Source organism: Monopterus albus, unplaced genomic scaffold (genome assembly GCF_001952655.1).
Source record: "Monopterus albus unplaced genomic scaffold, M_albus_1.0 scaffold99.1, whole genome shotgun sequence".
NCBI lineage: Eukaryota > Metazoa > Chordata > Actinopteri > Synbranchiformes > Synbranchidae > Monopterus > Monopterus albus.
This window is the reverse complement of record NW_018127979.1, coordinates 2,218,297-2,235,869: the sequence shown is the minus strand read 5'-3', so window position 1 is coordinate 2,235,869 and position 17,573 is coordinate 2,218,297. Positions and strand designations below refer to the sequence as shown.

General features: G+C 40.9%; 1 protein-coding gene across 1 annotated transcript; it reads left to right on the top strand.

Annotated features, from left to right (window-relative positions):
* Nucleotides 1–3,010: 3,010 nt before the first annotated feature.
* Nucleotides 3,011–4,730, top strand: nr0b1 (nuclear receptor subfamily 0, group B, member 1). Its single transcript, XM_020609475.1, has 2 exons — nucleotides 3,011–3,827; nucleotides 4,184–4,730. Exons 1-2 carry the CDS (start codon nucleotides 3,173–3,175, stop codon nucleotides 4,423–4,425), a joined length of 897 nt encoding a protein of 298 aa, XP_020465131.1. The 5' UTR covers nucleotides 3,011–3,172; the 3' UTR covers nucleotides 4,426–4,730.
* Nucleotides 4,731–17,573: the final 12,843 nt, after the last annotated feature.

The following is a 17,573-nucleotide window of genomic DNA, read 5'->3' as shown; positions in this document are numbered from 1 at the left end:
TGGTCTGCATTTTTTCTACAGTAGTCATTTAATGCATTTACATTTTATTATATATAGTAAGTATAGTAATATTAACTGTTAGTGGCAAAATCTGTCATTCTAATGTGCTGAATTCAAACTGTCACAGGAAATGTGACTTTTGATGGCAGCAAGGCAGCAGTACGGGGAATCCAGATTGTTACAATTTTCACAGCTAAACGAGGCGTACAACTGGCCGTCATCCGTGACACAGCCGTAGGACACTAATGAATAACATGACCAAGTGGCAGCAGATCCAAGATGAACAAAATGAGCTGTATTAAAGGATGGGTTCTGGATTTTTCAAGTCTCTTATAACAATGTTGATGTGCCCATGCGTATGAGAGAATGGGAACTAAAACCTGGGAAACAAAATGAGAAAACTGAAGTAGTTTCAGTCCCCCAAAAAACCTAGTCGGGGTGGGGAGTAATTTCTGAAGGTCCAAGAACTATTGAAGTAAGGTCTTCAGTGCTGATTATCGTTGACTGGTCAAATACAGGGCTCTACAGTGAAAGCATTTCACTTGCATGTACAACTAAAAATCAGAGTGCGCCAATGTGAAAAATGATTTGGGCACATTGTAACTGACCCGAGGTTCCTTGGGTTCTCAGTTTGTAGGGAGGATTTTATTCAGTCGACCTATAAAAAGAGAGAAGTGAGTGAGATTAGCAGACTGGAAAATATGGTTTTGGTGTTTTATAAAGTGGCTTCTTCTGGTGTTTGACCTCAGGGCGAAGTTCAGCTGCTCCACACATGGAGCGCAGCAGGCAGAGGACAGCACGACATCGGCTGAAGTGAAATGATACTTGGAGTTAATCTTTATGCTCGTCACTGTTTGTGCAATAACACCTCAGCATGTAGGAAAAAAATACACCCGTTAAACATAAACTTAAAAGTGATGATTTCAGCTTTGCCTACGGTCACTGCTGCTATGTGCTAACCACAGCGAACATTTTACATGTGGCATTTTACATTACTGCTGCCAACTGTAGTGCTTTTATGTCAGCGTGCTAACTTGTTTCATCCCCCCAGGCTTCGGCCCTGCTATGGAAATGCGCGTCACAAAATGTGTAGGGTCTTTTATCCCAGGGACGGTTCTTGGGCTTTAGTTCCTGAGAATAAAAAAGTACCAAAGACTTCCAGATACTTTGGTACTAGGTTGAGCTTAATGGGACTCGTGAAGCTTCATATGAGCCTGAGCCAAACTTTTTTGCACAGAATGAGGGTTGTGCATTTCTTCCCCGACTTCTTACAACACGGTTGAAGACTAGTTTGTGTGAAAAACTTTAGTGCCAGTGCAGAAAACAGATTAAATAACCAAGACCTATTCTCAAATACATGTATCAATACTGTTGTTTACAAAACACTGGGTAGCTTTTATTGTGAAGCAGTCACAAGGAACAACAGTGACTATATCAAAATGAGTCCAAAAAAAAAAAAAAAATCACTTTCTGACCGCAAATCATTATTAAATACAGAAGAAGCAGGTGCAGTGAGATATTTGATGAAGGGCTGCAGACGACAGGCTAAACAAATATTTTATGAGATTTTCTTTGCTTTGTCTGAAGGATGTTGGAGGAGTGGAGAGATTCTTCGGTACATCTTGTACAAATATGATAAATAAAGGAAGAAAAGGAAGACCCGTGAACTAGACAAAGAGTGACAGAACACTGGAGCTGTCTTTTCAACTCTTTTGCAAGAAGACATAATGTAATCTCTCCTTGAGACGGAAGGATTTTTATAACCTGTGCTGGCTGGGCCTTGAGCAGGAGAAGAGACGGGCTGAGTGAAGGCTGTTTATCCTGTGGTGTCCTTGATATAAACATGTGAAAAATCTTGCTGTTTTCTCTCTCCGCCAAATCAATATAAAGACATTTGGCCTCTGAACAATGCTGTAGCACTAGTGCAAAAGTTTTTCTTCTTGCTGCCATTCACAGCCCTGTCCTTCAATACGACGGAGCAGGGGACACTGATGTCCTTACTGCGACTTCATGACATCATTTCTCCAAAGATGCGAAGACACTTGTGTGAGTGTTTTTGTTAGGTTGATGCACCAGATTGGCCTGAGTCAGGTTCTGACCTTTGCTCAGAGCTTTTGCACTATTCTTGCTCAGTTTTCCTTATTCACGACTTCTTGCTTTTCTATGGTAAAACTTCTCTGTAATCACATCTGATTTTCTCAGAGCCCTTTATCTCTCAGGTAGCAGTCAACCCTAGCCTGTGATTTGTCTTAGGAGAAATTAAGATAAACTCTCTAATTCATCTGATTTAGCCCAACCTGTTTTTCTCAGTCTCTCATTCACTGACCTCCACTCTTCCCCCTCTTAAACCCCCCTCCCAATGCTGTTCCTCATCCTCCTTCACTGACAGAGCCAAGGAGAGCACTGAGTCATGACATCATAATTCACAGGCTCCCGTTTTCACGGTTAAATCAATATCATTGTGTCCGAGTCAAGGTTGTTGGCTGGCCTTCGCAGCTAAGCTCTTCCTACTTCTTTCTCGTAGAAAATCATATAAATTGTCCCTAAAATAATTAAGCCTTCAGTTCTGTCGCTGGCCTATATTTTTTACCAGCTCCTGTCTGATAAACAGCACTGCCAGAGTCAAGGTAAAGCTGAGGATAGAAAAGGGCTTAGAATCCATGTGTTTCTTTGTCATTTTCTCTCTCAGTTATTAACAAGGCCTACTGAGTGTTGTTGCTTAACTTTGGTGTTGTATGACACGTTCTGAAATCAACATGCCATGTAGTCACATATGCTTTGTGTTCTCTTTGAATCTTTCCTAAAATTTCCCAGGTGAGCAAAAGAGCATGTATCAGTGTCTGATGGGGTTTACTGCTAAATATGAACATCTAATTTGTAGTCTACTGAATATGTGAAGACACTACACTGTGCGTGTGTGTCAAAGTGAGGAAGAGGAGGAGGTGGAGAAAGAGGTGGACCCTGAGCCTGGGGAGGCGGGATATACAGAGTCTGAGCCAGGAGCCTGCTCTCAAAGCGCAGGGACAGACGGGAGCTAATATAAACCTGCTGCCTTTCACTGGGGGCTAACAGGGGCTAAGGAAACAACGCTACCTCTGCCACTGACCTCCGGCGCTTCAGATAAGACAGCGGGACGGGCTGAGCTCCGGCCCATGTAGAGCAAACAGCATCCATGGCCACGCTGGAGGGCTGCCGCTGCCGGGGTGCCAGCGGCCGAAATAACAGCAGCATCCTATACAGCATTTTGAAGAGTAACAGCCTTGGGACCGCTGAGGAGGAACAGCATCAACACCCGCAACAACAACAACAACAAACACTACAACATTTCTTCCACAAAACCCTCTCCTCCACACCAGCCTCGCTCCAGGCGTTTCGGCAGCAGGCTTGCTCCTGCGGCTCGGCACCGCCGAACGGCAAGCGGCGTCGCGGCATCCTCCGCTCCCCGCAGGTGACGTGCAAAGCAGCGTCGGCGGTGCTGGTGAAGACGCTGCGGTTCGTGAAAAACGTCCCCTGTTTTCGTGAGTTGCCGGAGGATGACCAGCTGATGCTGATCCGGAGCGGATGGGCGCCTCTTCTCGTCCTGGGGCTCGCACAAGACCGGGTGGACTTTGAAACCACGGAGACCGTGGAGCCCAGCATGCTGCAGCGCATCCTCACAGGTTTACCGGACAGGCAGAGCGACGGGCCGGCCGGCCAGAGCAGGGTGGCAGCCGGGGTCTCTGTCGTGGAAATCGAAGCCATCAAAGCTTTCCTGAAGAAGTGCTGGAGCATAGATATCAGTACGAAGGAGTATGCCTATCTGAAAGGAGCTGTGCTGTTCAACCCTGGTAAGTCGGGGCTTGTACCTGTGGACCAAACTTATTTAACACAGGTGGCAACAGCTGACTTGTAAGTGCGGAGCAGCGTATAGACTGTGTCATTAAAATAGGTTTATTGATAAGTTTATGTATGTGTAATAAGTTTGGTTTATTTGGAAATCATCACTATAATCTTTATAAAGAAGCAACATTTCGTTCACTCACCCTAAATAGTGGTGTTTTTTAATATGGAAAAGGGAAGGTGCGTTTAATCTATGAAAATATAAGGCTGTATCCAGGTGTTGTCATTTCACAATTAGGGGCTCTCTCCACTTTCATCTCCCTTTCGGTCTCATTCCTTCTCCCCTCTCGTCCGTTCGCCTCAGATCTGGAAGGTTTGCGCTGTCTCCACTACATCCAGTCGCTGCGTCGGGAGGCGCACCAGGCTCTGAACGAGCACGTCAGGCTGATCCACCGAGAGGACACGACGCGGTTCGCCAAGCTGCTCATAGCCCTGTCCATGCTGAGGGCCATCAGCCCACCGGTGGTCGCCCAGCTCTTCTTCAGACCCGTCATAGGGACCGTCAGCATCGAGGAGGTGCTCATGGAGATGTTCTACGGGAAGTAGGTCACAGTCCATAGAGGACTGGGGTGAATTCAGCTGCTCCAGACTCTTATTGGGTAGGAAGTGAAGGCAGATGAAGAGGATATAGAGACTGAATTTACACCTACTGTACACGGGAGATCTTCAAGAACTGTGAAATGCCCAACACAGGCAAGAGAGTGAGTGTGTGCATGAGAGATCGAAAGAAAAAGAGTGTGTTGAGGGCAAGAGATATTACAATAGAGGAAAAATACAAAGCAGCTGCTGGAATTCGTAACTTATTTGTTTTTATATAAACTATTTTTCTATAATAAAAGTACTCTCCAGGCTGTTTTTGTTTTTACTCTGCTTGTGCCCTGTGCCTGTGATATCAGCTGTCATTACTGACACACTTTCCAGTGGGCCAAGTGTGAATCGGTCCTACACAGCAGCATATGTAGGCCAAGGAGATATGTCTCACTGTGTAACCAGTGATAACTCTGTACTTACAAATCTGACGTAAATCACCTTGAGAAGTCTGAGTCACACTGACTCGTGTCAACTGCTGTTAACACAAGTTATGTAATTACGATAAAGAGGAGGCTCAGAAGGCTGCAGTTTGGGTGTTCACACCAGCTGTTCACTGTTGAGTATAGAAGCTAAGTTGCAGTGTTTAATTGCAGATCTGTGACTTGTTCTTCTAACTACTGGTGATATACCAGGTTAGACCACCAGAGTGCAGCAGTGTACCACATGTAGCTGTTGTGCTGTGCACATGCATCACCCTCCACATCCGCCAAAACACACGCACACACACTCTCTGCACACAGATGGGTGCAGACACGGTATAGTAGAAGTGCCTCAGGTAATGTTCTATCTGCCCCTCCAACTCTGGCCATTACAGTGTGGATTTTTGCAGATGCAGACTAAAATATTCCTGGCATAGAGGAAGGAGAGAGGACTTAGTGGGAAAAATCTACCTATAGCCAGCAGAGGAGAAGCATCTGGACAATGACAGGTACTGTGGGCTAATGGCATCAGCATACAGCAGGGGTTTTCAACTAGATGTGACCCAGGAACCACCATTCTGACTAAGACACGACCAGAGGAGCAGTTATTGGGTGAATAGACCAGAGAGGAACCATTTTATTCCTAAAAGTTACAAATCCTAGATGCATAAATTTGTTTATTCACAAACAATAAGTAATACATGGAAACGTATATAAAAAGATTCCTATAGTGACATTAATGCATAATCAGAGAGGACTTGCAGTGACTTCACCAGAGGGCCACAGTCCACGGGTTGAAAGCTCCTGTGTGCAGCTTAAAGCAGCCTAGGAGATAAAATACTGTATGGCATGAATATTCATTCACCTTGGGTAATGCTGGAAAAGCTTCCTGCTGTTACAGTACACACAGTCTGACCAAATCATTTTATAAAGCGTGGTCCCTGGACATCTGCCTTTCGCTTCCAGCAGTGATAATACCGTCACTGTCCAAAGCCCAGATGGTCTGTACCTGTGCTCGGTCCCTGTGGCATAGTTCTGGCCCACCTTCATAGAATAACCTGCCCATGGGGTTACAGTTTTAGATTTCCATATGGCAGCTCTGATTACTCCTAGATTACACTCAAACCGAAGTACTCAGATCTTTTACCTAAGGAAAAGTAGCAACACCACAAAAATAAAAGGGACACTTAAAGCACTAAAAATACTTATTATGCAGAAAGTGTAAATTACTCACACAGAGCACATTTCAATTACCTTATACAATATTATTGGGTAGATTGTGAATTTTCCCCCATGGATCACTAAAGTCTTACTTTAAAGTTCAATAACAAATCATTATATATTTGTTAATTATAGTTTGTATCTGCTAAGTAATAAAATAGCTAAATGTAGTAGCATAAAAAATATGGGAGCAGAAGTGCAAAGTACAAAAAACTTACAACTGTATTTAAGTAGAGTGCTTGACTAAAGGTACTTAGTTGCACCAAGTAAAGGAGAGGAAGTGAAAATGAGTTAGAAAGAGATGGACAGAGGGAGACACACAGCTCATCTGCTGGAACAAAATGCAGGGAAAACTGTCTCTTTCAGTCAGAAAGCCAGTGGATCATGAAATGACCTCTTGTTCCTGGCTGGTTTTCTGCCTTTGTTCCTGCCATCAATGACCATGTAACAGCATATGGATGTTGACTGGGTGTGTGTCTGTGAGTTGAGAATAGAGGAGGCAGCTTGGAGGCAAAGAGTGCAAGGGAGGCATATTATTGTTCGAAAGCCATATTAGACCTGCTGTTTGATGTAGAACAACAAGAATTGATGATACCTGCCACATTTCTGCACATGGTGGAGGTGCTGGGCAGTCAAGTGTGTCAGTGACCTCTCCAACCATCCATATTTTATGTGTTTAACACTTTAGTAGAGGTACATGTACTGTAATTCAAAGTGCTCTACAGATGACAAGCTAATAATAAGAAGAATTGTGAACAGATTTGAAATCAATAAGACTGATGCACATGGCAAAAATATGAAATAAACAAAAACCAGCAAAATAGAATAAAATAACATAAGAACAGGTTTTTCAACTACTTAAAATCCACTGTGTACATGCAGAGTGGGGATTTCAAGTGGGCCTCAAAGTAGCAATGGCTTTGCCTCTGCTATTTTTTCACTATTCAGCAGAGAATAACCACATTCAATTAAAATGAGATGTTACTGAAAGGAAGATGCAAACCGTAAGCAGGGCCACTGAAGAAAACCACATAGTGTACACCAATCAGCCATAACATTATGAACACCTACCTAATACTGTGTACACAAGAGTCAATGTTGCAGTTGGTTGGCACTCGTGTCACTCTGCAGCTCACTGTGCATCTTCTGTGAATCCATTTGCTTCCATAGTTTTACTGTCAGGAAGAGCACGAATGTGTCGACCATTCAGTGAAAAACATATGTTAAAGGAGTGAAAACTGGTCGTGAGGATGAGAGAATTCTTTAGACCAATTCAACAGCCTCACCGCTGTAGGTAGATATAGCCACTGCATATTTCTCTTCATAGAGACCAACGTATAGTATTTCACTTTCATTCATTTTAACAAAGATTCAAACAAGATGTAATCTTATGAAAAGGATGAATGAAACTTAAAAGTTTATTCTACAGCAGGTCAACCTCATCATCAGTGAGCCGTGGGCATCCATGACCCTGTTTGTCCTTCCTCAGACCACTTTTAGTAGGTACTAACCACTACAGACCGGAAACACCAACCAAGACCTGCATCCTGGGAGACGCTCTGACCCAGTCATCAGCCATCACAGTTTGGCCCTCATCAGAGTCACTCAGATCCTTACGCTTGTCCATTTGTCCTGCTTCCAACACATCAACTTTAAGGACTGACTGTTCACTTGCTGCCTAACATACCCACACACACTGACAAGTGCCACTGCACCGAGATAATCAATAGTATTCACTTCACCGGTCAGTGGTCATAATGTTATGGCTGATCAGTGTAATGTTTATATGGTGACTCTCATTCACCTTCCAGTGGTCTCAAAAGACAATGCATGATATCACACACACCCACGCTGTGTTTTCATTCTTTGTGGGGAGTTTACATTGCCTTACATTTGTTTCCTATTGACTTATCCTACCTTAACCATAACCACTACTTTCCTATCCCTAACACCTAACCTTAAACCATGTTGTCACCCTAAAATTCAATGATTTCCTTGTGGGGACCAGAGGCCAAGTCCCCACAGTATGAGTGTGTTAACAGGTTTCAGTCACTGTAATGTAAGTAATACAAAGGCACACACACATACACACACCTTTGCATGTATGCCACTGTGGAATTTGCTCTGAAGATATTCCAGTCTGTCTCTCTACACAGTCCCTCTCAATGGGGCCTGTTTTCCCACCAATTAAGCTCTTAATTGCTCTGGGTAATAAAGAGTCTATTAATCCTGTGTCTGCTAATAAAACTCCAGCTGTCTGGCAGGAGGCTGCCAACATGCAACAGTCACCAGCTCTACTTGTGCTTGACAACATGTTGTGTGTGTTCGCTACAGCATGCCCACACTCTCCCTTCATCTGCCTTTAACTCTGCCAGTGTGTCCCTATCTTCTTCTGCTTCAGTTTCTTGTTCTCTCTGTTCTCTCCTGGGAGAATCACAGTAAATCTGCTTTGTGTTTTTATGTTTACCAGCATTCATCACAAACTGCAGGTAGTGTTTGTCCCCAGGAGATGACACTGTTTGGCAGCACTCACACCACTTTTGGTGCCAAAAAAGCCAAAATGTTTTTTTTTATACCAGCACATAAAGAGGATATTTTTATGTTTCCTGTTTCTAACTGAGAGGGTGGATAGATAAGAATAAAGAGGATGTCATGTGACAAATGTCTCCAGTACTGAACCAGGGAAATTCTGATTACATGGTCTAGGCCTCAGAGACATGGATGCATTTTAATGTCAGAATGCTGCACCAAATCACCAGAGCCAAGGCTTAAAGCTTTTCAAGTAACACATTTCCACAACAAATACCGAATGCATACACAATCAAATAATGAGTATTCACAGTAAATTCATGTAAAATTCAACCATCAAACAATAAATATCCACATCTAATAGTGAAGAACCAAACAAACAATGAATACAGAGGTAGAAGGCATTAAATGGGAAAAGGCAAAACAACCAGCCCACAATTAAATCAAGCTCCATATTTTTAAGAACATTTTTTTAATCAGTGTCTAGCTTTCATCACTTAATGTAACAATTTCATTATTTGATCTGAGCCATTACATATTGCTGCCACATTTGTTTTGGCAATTTGTTATTTGATGTATGCTTTGTGCCTGACCTGTCTGTCAAAGCTGCCCCTTCCTATAAAAAGAAAAAAGAAGATGCTGAAGAAGATATTATTTACAGTAAGCTATATGATTGTTCTGTGTAGCAGCAGTTGTAGTATATGAGTAATTAATTCACATTTCACATGGGTCATATTGGTCTGTGTCTAGGTATCATGAAAGACTGATGACCTGTCCAGGGTGCGCCCTGACTCTCACACCTAAACTCCCCACCACAAATGATATGTACAAATTGGTATGTTCCACGGTTGTATACTACTTCATATGATCATTCTCACTGACACATGCCAACTACTTATTATGGTATATTATGTCAGCAACCCTACCACTCTGTTTTCCAGCAGTTCCTGTAGGAGACCTAGAGCGAGAGCCCTAAAAAATAGGGCCAATCACCACTTTCTCAGTTTCTTTCCTCAGGCCATTCACCTTCTAAACAAAGACTCTTCTGTCATTGCAGCACATTTTTTTCACATTGTAATGCACACCATGTCCTTTCCTTGCCATAATCTCATCTATATAAGAGTCCTACTATTCTCTATTATGTGTACTGTAGTTGGCGCATATGTGCACTTGAAATTTTGTTTACTTCTGCCATAACTATCATGTGCTTAATTTATTATTGTTTCACAATTTTGTGTACTGGTCTTATACACTTGCACAGTTTGTGTATGGTTTTAGTTATAGTTTTGAGTAGTTCTTTTTTATATTTTTATGAAATTTTATTATGTGGATGCCTGCACCAAGAGAAATTTCTTGATTAAAGATTCTGATTGTGAATGGAAACACAAACAACACCATTTTCAGCCATAAGTAATTATACGTGTCAGTAGCATTTTTATGGCAGATCCATGAGATTTTGGGCTGCTCTTATTCTGCTGTATGAGCCTCATTTTCTCACAGCATTTTAAGGCAGTTTGCTGCACCACTTTACCCAAAGACTGCCTTTACAAACTCAGAAAGAAAATGAGTATAACATTAACAATTACAGCAATTAAAACATTACATTCTGACTACGCTTTCAATGAATGTGTCACATTGTGTATGAAAGTATGAATGCCATTTTTTGTCAGGTGCCTTCACAAACAGATAAATTATCAGTTACACAGGTTCAGGATGAAACTGCGGTTTACTGCAATTACTGCTCACAACCTTTCCAACCTGCAAAGACTCATTTTTCAAGTCTGAGCTATTTATTCATGAGAGATGGCTTATGACATCTGCTGTTTTCAACTGCAAAGCACAAGATCTGAATTTTCTTTCCTAAAGCATTTCATAGTTGTTTACTACAAGAGCAGCAAGGTGGGTAAAAATAAAGTAAGTAAATAAATAAATAAATAAATAAAAGAATGTGTCTGAATCACGTCAGCCAGTTAATGATTTGCACTATACTGTACATGGAAAAACCTACTATGATAGTAGATCTCTTGTGGCTGTTACTGCCTCTGAATCTCATGAGACCTGCTAAAGTTAACTTTGGCTGTTTTCCTGTTTGTTTTGGCCGGTTTTTCTAAGAATTACGCTTCTAACTTATTTGTTATTTTTAACATGCTTTCTGAAATACAAGTCTGCAGTGATCAGACTTTATCCAACTCTTTTTGTAATTCATTCTCAACAACATGTCAAGACATTTACATTTGACACAGGTGAGCTCATCCCACAATGCTACTAAAACAAATGATCATATTTCAGCACTCAGCACTGAAAAATGATGTGTGATTTAGTAGCGTTCAATATGGACTGTTCTGCCCCTACATGTGAGTTGCGTTCACTCCCTCTATAGTCCGCCATGAAGGCAGCCAGATGCTGGTTTTCAGCTCAAGCTTTAAGTTTGGAGAAAGAGCTCAAACAGTGTCTAGGCATGATTCTCTGATGACGTGTCAAGATAAACCACAAAGTGACAGAACTCGTCTATTCCCTCATGGACCACAATGCGCCACCTGGGAGAATTATTTTTAGGGACCTTAATTTTTCAGTCTGAGTCACTGACTCATTCTTACACTGCTGGCAGGACCACCATGCCACTGGAAATGAGAAGGTGCATTAAATAAGGGGCATTGCATTGTTACATGGTATGATAAGCTTTATCTAACGTTTAAGAAATGGGCTTAATAATAATAATCCTAAACTTTGACTATTCAGTGGTTAAGCAGGTAAAACACTGGAAAATTTGAACACTGGATATTTCTCTTTCACAGTATTTTCACTATGCAGTGTTAAGATTTTTACTTAAATATCTCTTTTATGAACATAGTAAACACTGACTTGCAGATGTCAAGTGACTGTTCTCTTTCAGCATGGAGTGATTATGGCTGTGGCTTTGATGACCACAACAGTGACACATTAGTTTAAAAGTGGTGTATCTAAATACTTGCATGCATGCATTGAGGTGACATGGCTTTGTTCGCCAAATGTGCTACTGTGTGTTCTTCTCTATTCCTAAATTCTGGGGGTGCAGTGGTAACACATTTGACATGTCTGCTAGAAGCGCTGGGTTCAAATCCTCAGTGTCTGGCTTAAGAACACTGTCTTGGCTATTGTTAATAGAAACAGTAAAGGCTGGGCACAGTAGCTATAGTGACAGCAACATAGAATCAGCCAGTGCTTCCACCAGTACAGTCAGGCAGAGCAGCTGCAGATGTGCTCACATCTGGTGGCAGTTGGAGGTCTGTCTTTTCAAAGGAAGGATGAGTAATAATTGCACAATGTAGTGTCACATCATCTCTCCTTTCTGTTGTAAGTGCAGCGCGTTTACAGCATATGATAACTAGGTAAGGATCCTAAACCTTGGGAGTAGGCAGAGGTAAAGGATCCTAAACCTTGGGAGTAGGCAGGGACAGCTTAGTAGTAGGCTTAGGATAAAAATTGGCATCAGGTTAAGTATCATAAGACACGACTGATTAGGGTGAAGGTTATTTCCAGATTAGGGTGAAGGTTATTTCCAGATTAGGGTAAAGGGAAACTGACTTAATTTCCCCCAGAATCTACTCCAGAGTCTTTGGATCTAATACTAATCAATATTTGTACTGTAACTGGAAAGGGCCATCACATTATGTATGAGGGGTAATGTTTAGTTATTAGTCAAACAAAGTAGCCCAGCCAAGTTTAGCCTTGACCCACATAAGAGCATAAACTAAAACCAGTTCTCTGGTAGCAGCAGCTCAGCAACCTACCAAACCAGACCAATAGGACAGTAACAGTATGCTATCAATCAAATCAATTTTGGATGGAAGAACATTCTCAGAATAACATTTTTCACCACAAGTAAATCAACATTAACCCGGCCACACACAGGACTGACAAACTGTGCCAGATTATGTGATTACAAGAAAAGCACAAACAAATTGTAAGGTAAGTAGTGCGGTTGCAATGGCTTCCTGAATCAGGTAATGTTGTCAGCTAACACCAAGTCAACTTTAGTCAGTTCACAGAGGGAAAGCACCTGTAATGATACACCTTGTCATTCAACAACTGCATGGCTATAAAAAACATAGCTTTGGGTAATGGTGTTACATATGACACAGAGGCTCCAGAGCGCAGTTAGAGCATGGAAACTTTGTACGGAGGCTTGTATTGTTTTCAAAGAAATCATATTTGATGACAAACAAGGCCTCGCTCTGTTGCAGAATCATGTTATTGTTCTAGTTTGAGTTTTGATTTGTTGATACATGGGCTACATCTCAAGTTCATCTCTCCTCAATACTAACTCAACAATGTCCTAAGTCTTTTATATTTGCTCTGAGGATTGAGGCTGCTGGAGGAGCCATGAGCGAGGACTCACAAGACTATCCTTCTCAGAAGTCTTTTGTGGACCAACATGCCCCATCCATCCATTTTCCTCCGCTTATCTGGAACCGGGTCGCGTGGGCAGCAGTCTAAGCAAAGATGCCCAGACTTCCCTCTCCCTAGACACTTCCTCCAGCTCCGCCAGGGGGGATGCCGAGGCCAACCAAGAGACATAGTCCCTCCAGCGTGTCCTGGGTCTTCCCCGGGGCCTCCTCCCGGTGGGACATGCCCAGAACACCTCCCTAGGAAGGTGCCCAGGAGGCATCTGAAACAGATGCCCGAGCCACCTCAGCTGTCTCCTCTCGATGTGGAGGAACATTGCCCTTTATCTGAAATCATTTGCTGACTGTAGACTTCAGATGAAAGACTGAGGAAAGGGAGTCATGTTTCTGTGAATCCCAGTTACCCTAAGTGCATCCATGTTTTCCTCACTTGTGTCTTTTCCTTGTGTCTTAGTCCTGCCCATGTAAGATGCAAGGATTAAGATACAAAGAATAAATGTGAGGAGAGAGGAATCAAGGAAACATATTTAAAAGGAAACAAGACTTCCTTTCCTCAGTCATTCATCTGAAGTGTTCAATCATCAACTGATTAATAATAAAGGGGCATCTTGGTTTGCAAAAAAGACATCTGCAAAGGATGCACTCATGTGTCCTCGTTCATGGCTCCTCCAGGCAGCCCCCTCTCTGCTTGATTCTCACTGGTCAGAGCAGGAACAAGAGTTTTAGGACACCCTTCATGACCGAAACAACTTCTGGGCTGAGTCAGGAGTGAAGGACAATAAAATAACAAAATTAGGCTTCAACTCTTGATTCTTCTTTCTTCACATCTTACATGGGCAGGACAAAGACGCAAGTGATGGTAATGTTCTTACTGTTCCAAGAAATCTGACCTTTTGTGGGAGTAGTTGAATCATTGGTTTGCAGGAAGTGCTGAGACTTTGTCTGTGCAGATTCTCAGTCATCCAGGTCATAGTAAGCTGAGAATTGAACTTGGACAGAACTGACGAAGTCTCTTGGATGAGAGGTGAAATGTCTTTTCTGCTGAGACTTTGCCACTTGTATTTTACTTTATTGTTGTTATTTTATTTAGTGTTTTTTGTTTTATTGGTCATTTTTTCAATGTTGAGGATTTGAATCATGCTTGATTCAGCTTCTGACAAAATACAAAAATAGATCCTGCAAGAAAATTTTCTGTTTGGAAGCATTTTTGAATGAATATCTCCCTATAAAATAAAGGCTACATGGCTTATAATATAATATAAATTAAAAAAAAAAAATCAAAGCTTTCCCTTTCCTCTCAGTTACACAAGCATTCTTAATTGTTGCCACATGTCACTAATATTTGCACTATGTCCATAGCACAGTAGAATATAATTTGGCTGTAATTCATTACTTTCAAAATTAGGTGTAATTGAACTTTGAGTCAAATGAGCCTCGTTGGTTTAGAAAAGCCTTGTATGGCTATCACTAGCTTTGGGCATGTATAAAAAATGTAACTGGTATTTGCCATGGCCACAGGCTGTATATATTGTCACAGTGAGTTATTAATGATATCGTCCACTCACCTTACTCTCCTCTGTTCATCGTCTGGCAGACACCATGCTCAAAATGGAGGCAATTTCTGTCTCACAGATTCTCACCTGGAGATGGTAAAATAGGTCACAGGGATACACATCATCTTCAAAGCACAGGAGAGAGCTGTTGGGCTAAGCTGGTGCCACTGGTGGCATCCTGGAACAGACTAATTTCTGGATAGCCTAAAAGCAGTTTCAGTTATGTCCACAATATACGACATGATTTCTCTAATCCTACCGGCAGTCCAGTTCACATTAATCAAAAAAAAAGCTTGTTATTCTTCCAGCCTAAACAACACATTGACCAATTTATTGTTAAGTACCTCAAAATAATTTGAACAAAAGGTATTTCCCAACAATGTGCAGTAGAATCAGGTGCTTCCCAGATTAAGGACAGCATATATTTTAGAAGAGCAAAGCATGGGTCATACTGGTTCATTTTCTACCTTTAATGGTGCAAATAAACCAGACTAAGGTTTCCACACAACTATGTCTTCATCAAAGATCAGATCATAGGCCTTAGACAGGTCCATATATAGTGCGTCTGACCAGGTGCACATTTGTTATTGGACAACAGGTAAACAGTTTAAAACTATTGGAAATTTGATGCAAGAGGCAGGGATTGCAAGAGCCAATGTCTAAACACCACACATCTTGACAACAGGACAAATTAGGCTTCTAAGCTAATGGTCCACTTTCCACTCCAGTAGGTGGCGGTAATGCGCATGTAAGCTGGTTTATCACCCGCCTTTAAACCACAAAGAAGAAGAAGAAGAAGAAGAAGAAGAAGAAGAAGGCCAATTTAGGGTAATCAGTAATCTAGCTCACCTGGGCACAGAGCGCCATGTTGTTGTTCCCATCACGTTTTAAATTTGGTTCTCATAGCAGCCCCCCCACTGTGGTTAGGCTTAAAAACAGGTTATGGTCTGGTTAAGCAAAGCGGAGGAACACACTAACAGGTAAACTAGGTTTCTTTGTTGTTCTGGATGGCAGGTTTGATTGACAGGTCAAATCACGAAATTGTGACATCTAGTGGTGAAAGCTAGCCATAGCTTTCTTGTCTTATTTAATGACTGGCTTTACCCCTTTCTTTGTATTCATTATATGATGTGTAGCCATCTATTCATAATGGTTGGCTCTTCATTAATTGAAGTGTGTATTTGTTAAAGGGTGTTTGGCTTTTCATTACTAATTAGACAATATTTATTATTTGATGGTTGGATTCATTTACAGTTAAGATTCATTATTTCATTCATTATTACACATTTATTATTTATTGTGATAGTTATTTAATGATATTTATCAATTATTGTAATGATTCATTACAGTTATTTGACAAAAGAAAAACTTCCTGTCATTATTACATGCTGTCTAAAAATGGCACATTGCAAAAGATGTAGAATTGTCAGTAGTCTATTATTTAAATTTTACTGGAATATTTGGAAATCCACGGTGGTTTGTTTTGTGATTCTGAATTGAAATTAATTCAGCTTGTAGTTATTTAAGATAATGATCAGGGAGCACGGATGGAGTGAACATGGCTATATGTATAACCACACAGTAGTACTACTGTAGTCTTGTGCTGTTCAGTACAACAGCACTTGGCATTTTAAGGCACAGTTTTGTTTTGTGTTGTGTTTAAAGGAATTTCATCAGTATGTGGAAACTGTGATGCTTGTATATTTTCCCCAAGTGCAGTGGGATCGAGAAGCTCATTTTTCAACCCATTAGTTGGCCTTTGTCATTAAAGCAGTCACGGACAGTGATGAATCTGCTATTAATGCGACTGTTAGAGAGTAATTGGATGTGTTATGGGTGCTAAGAATTACTGACGACAAACTTTCAAACAAACACAAAAGAAAAACATCAAAAGGAAATCAGTGTTTTTAATGTGCAGTGAGAAAGTAAGGGCAACTGATAATGATTGTGTTTCTATAAAGATAGACATTTCTTTCCAAGTGAAAATCGTAATTATATATTTATATAAATATCTATATTATATATAGAATACATATCTATTTGCTATGCATACTCAAAAATCACACCTTCAAATATATTTAAAAAGTCTTTCAAAACACAAAGGTTTTCTTTTCTTTCTTTAAACATGAACTATCCATATGAGCCAAACTAATTATCAGGATGGGAATAGTATTATGTTTCAAAAACCAAAACGTTGGAAATGCTTTTCTTCTCAGTCTAGAAGGATAGTGGACATATTTTTTAATATGGGATTCAAAAGCCACCTTGATCGCTTCACAAACCGGGAACCACACTGCAAAGATACAAAACCAGAATAACACTTATACACAAATCCCCTTTGTATGGTGGATGAAATGCCAACAAGTATGACTTCTCAAGCAAACTCATTTCTGTTATAAAAATAGAATTCTTTTTAAAATAATCTACAATTTTCTTTTTAAGGTGAGGCAATTCACTATCACTCTAAAACAGCAAAGCTGTTTGTTTCAATAGAAAATATGAAGCTTTAGCGAGAGACCTGCCAGTCTATCAGTCAGTGATCGGAGGGGACTAGCACAGACCCCCCAGCCACTCGTCTCAGGACAGTAGATTTTTGCCGGCTCCTCCTTCTTTTTGCATATTCTATACTTTTTAAAAAAAGAGAGTTTCCTTTTAAACTAGATACACCTTTTACAGGTAAACAAAAAGAAGTTTCACCTCCTCAAAGCTCCTGAAATGTCCAGGCAATTTCAAAAGTGTTAAAAAAATGTTCTTTTAAACTACACAAAGATAACAAAAAACAAAAAACAAAAATAAGAACGGCGCAGGTACATGACATACTGGCTTTCCAAACAAGTGCAATGAATAAAAAATAAAGTAAAAAGAGAAAATAATAAAAAATATACAACTCTGTATTACAAGTGAAAGCAAAGTCCTACAGTAGAGAAGGCAACAAACATGATTGAAAAAAACAAACCAAAAAAAAAAAAAAACCGGAAAACCACGATCACACAAAA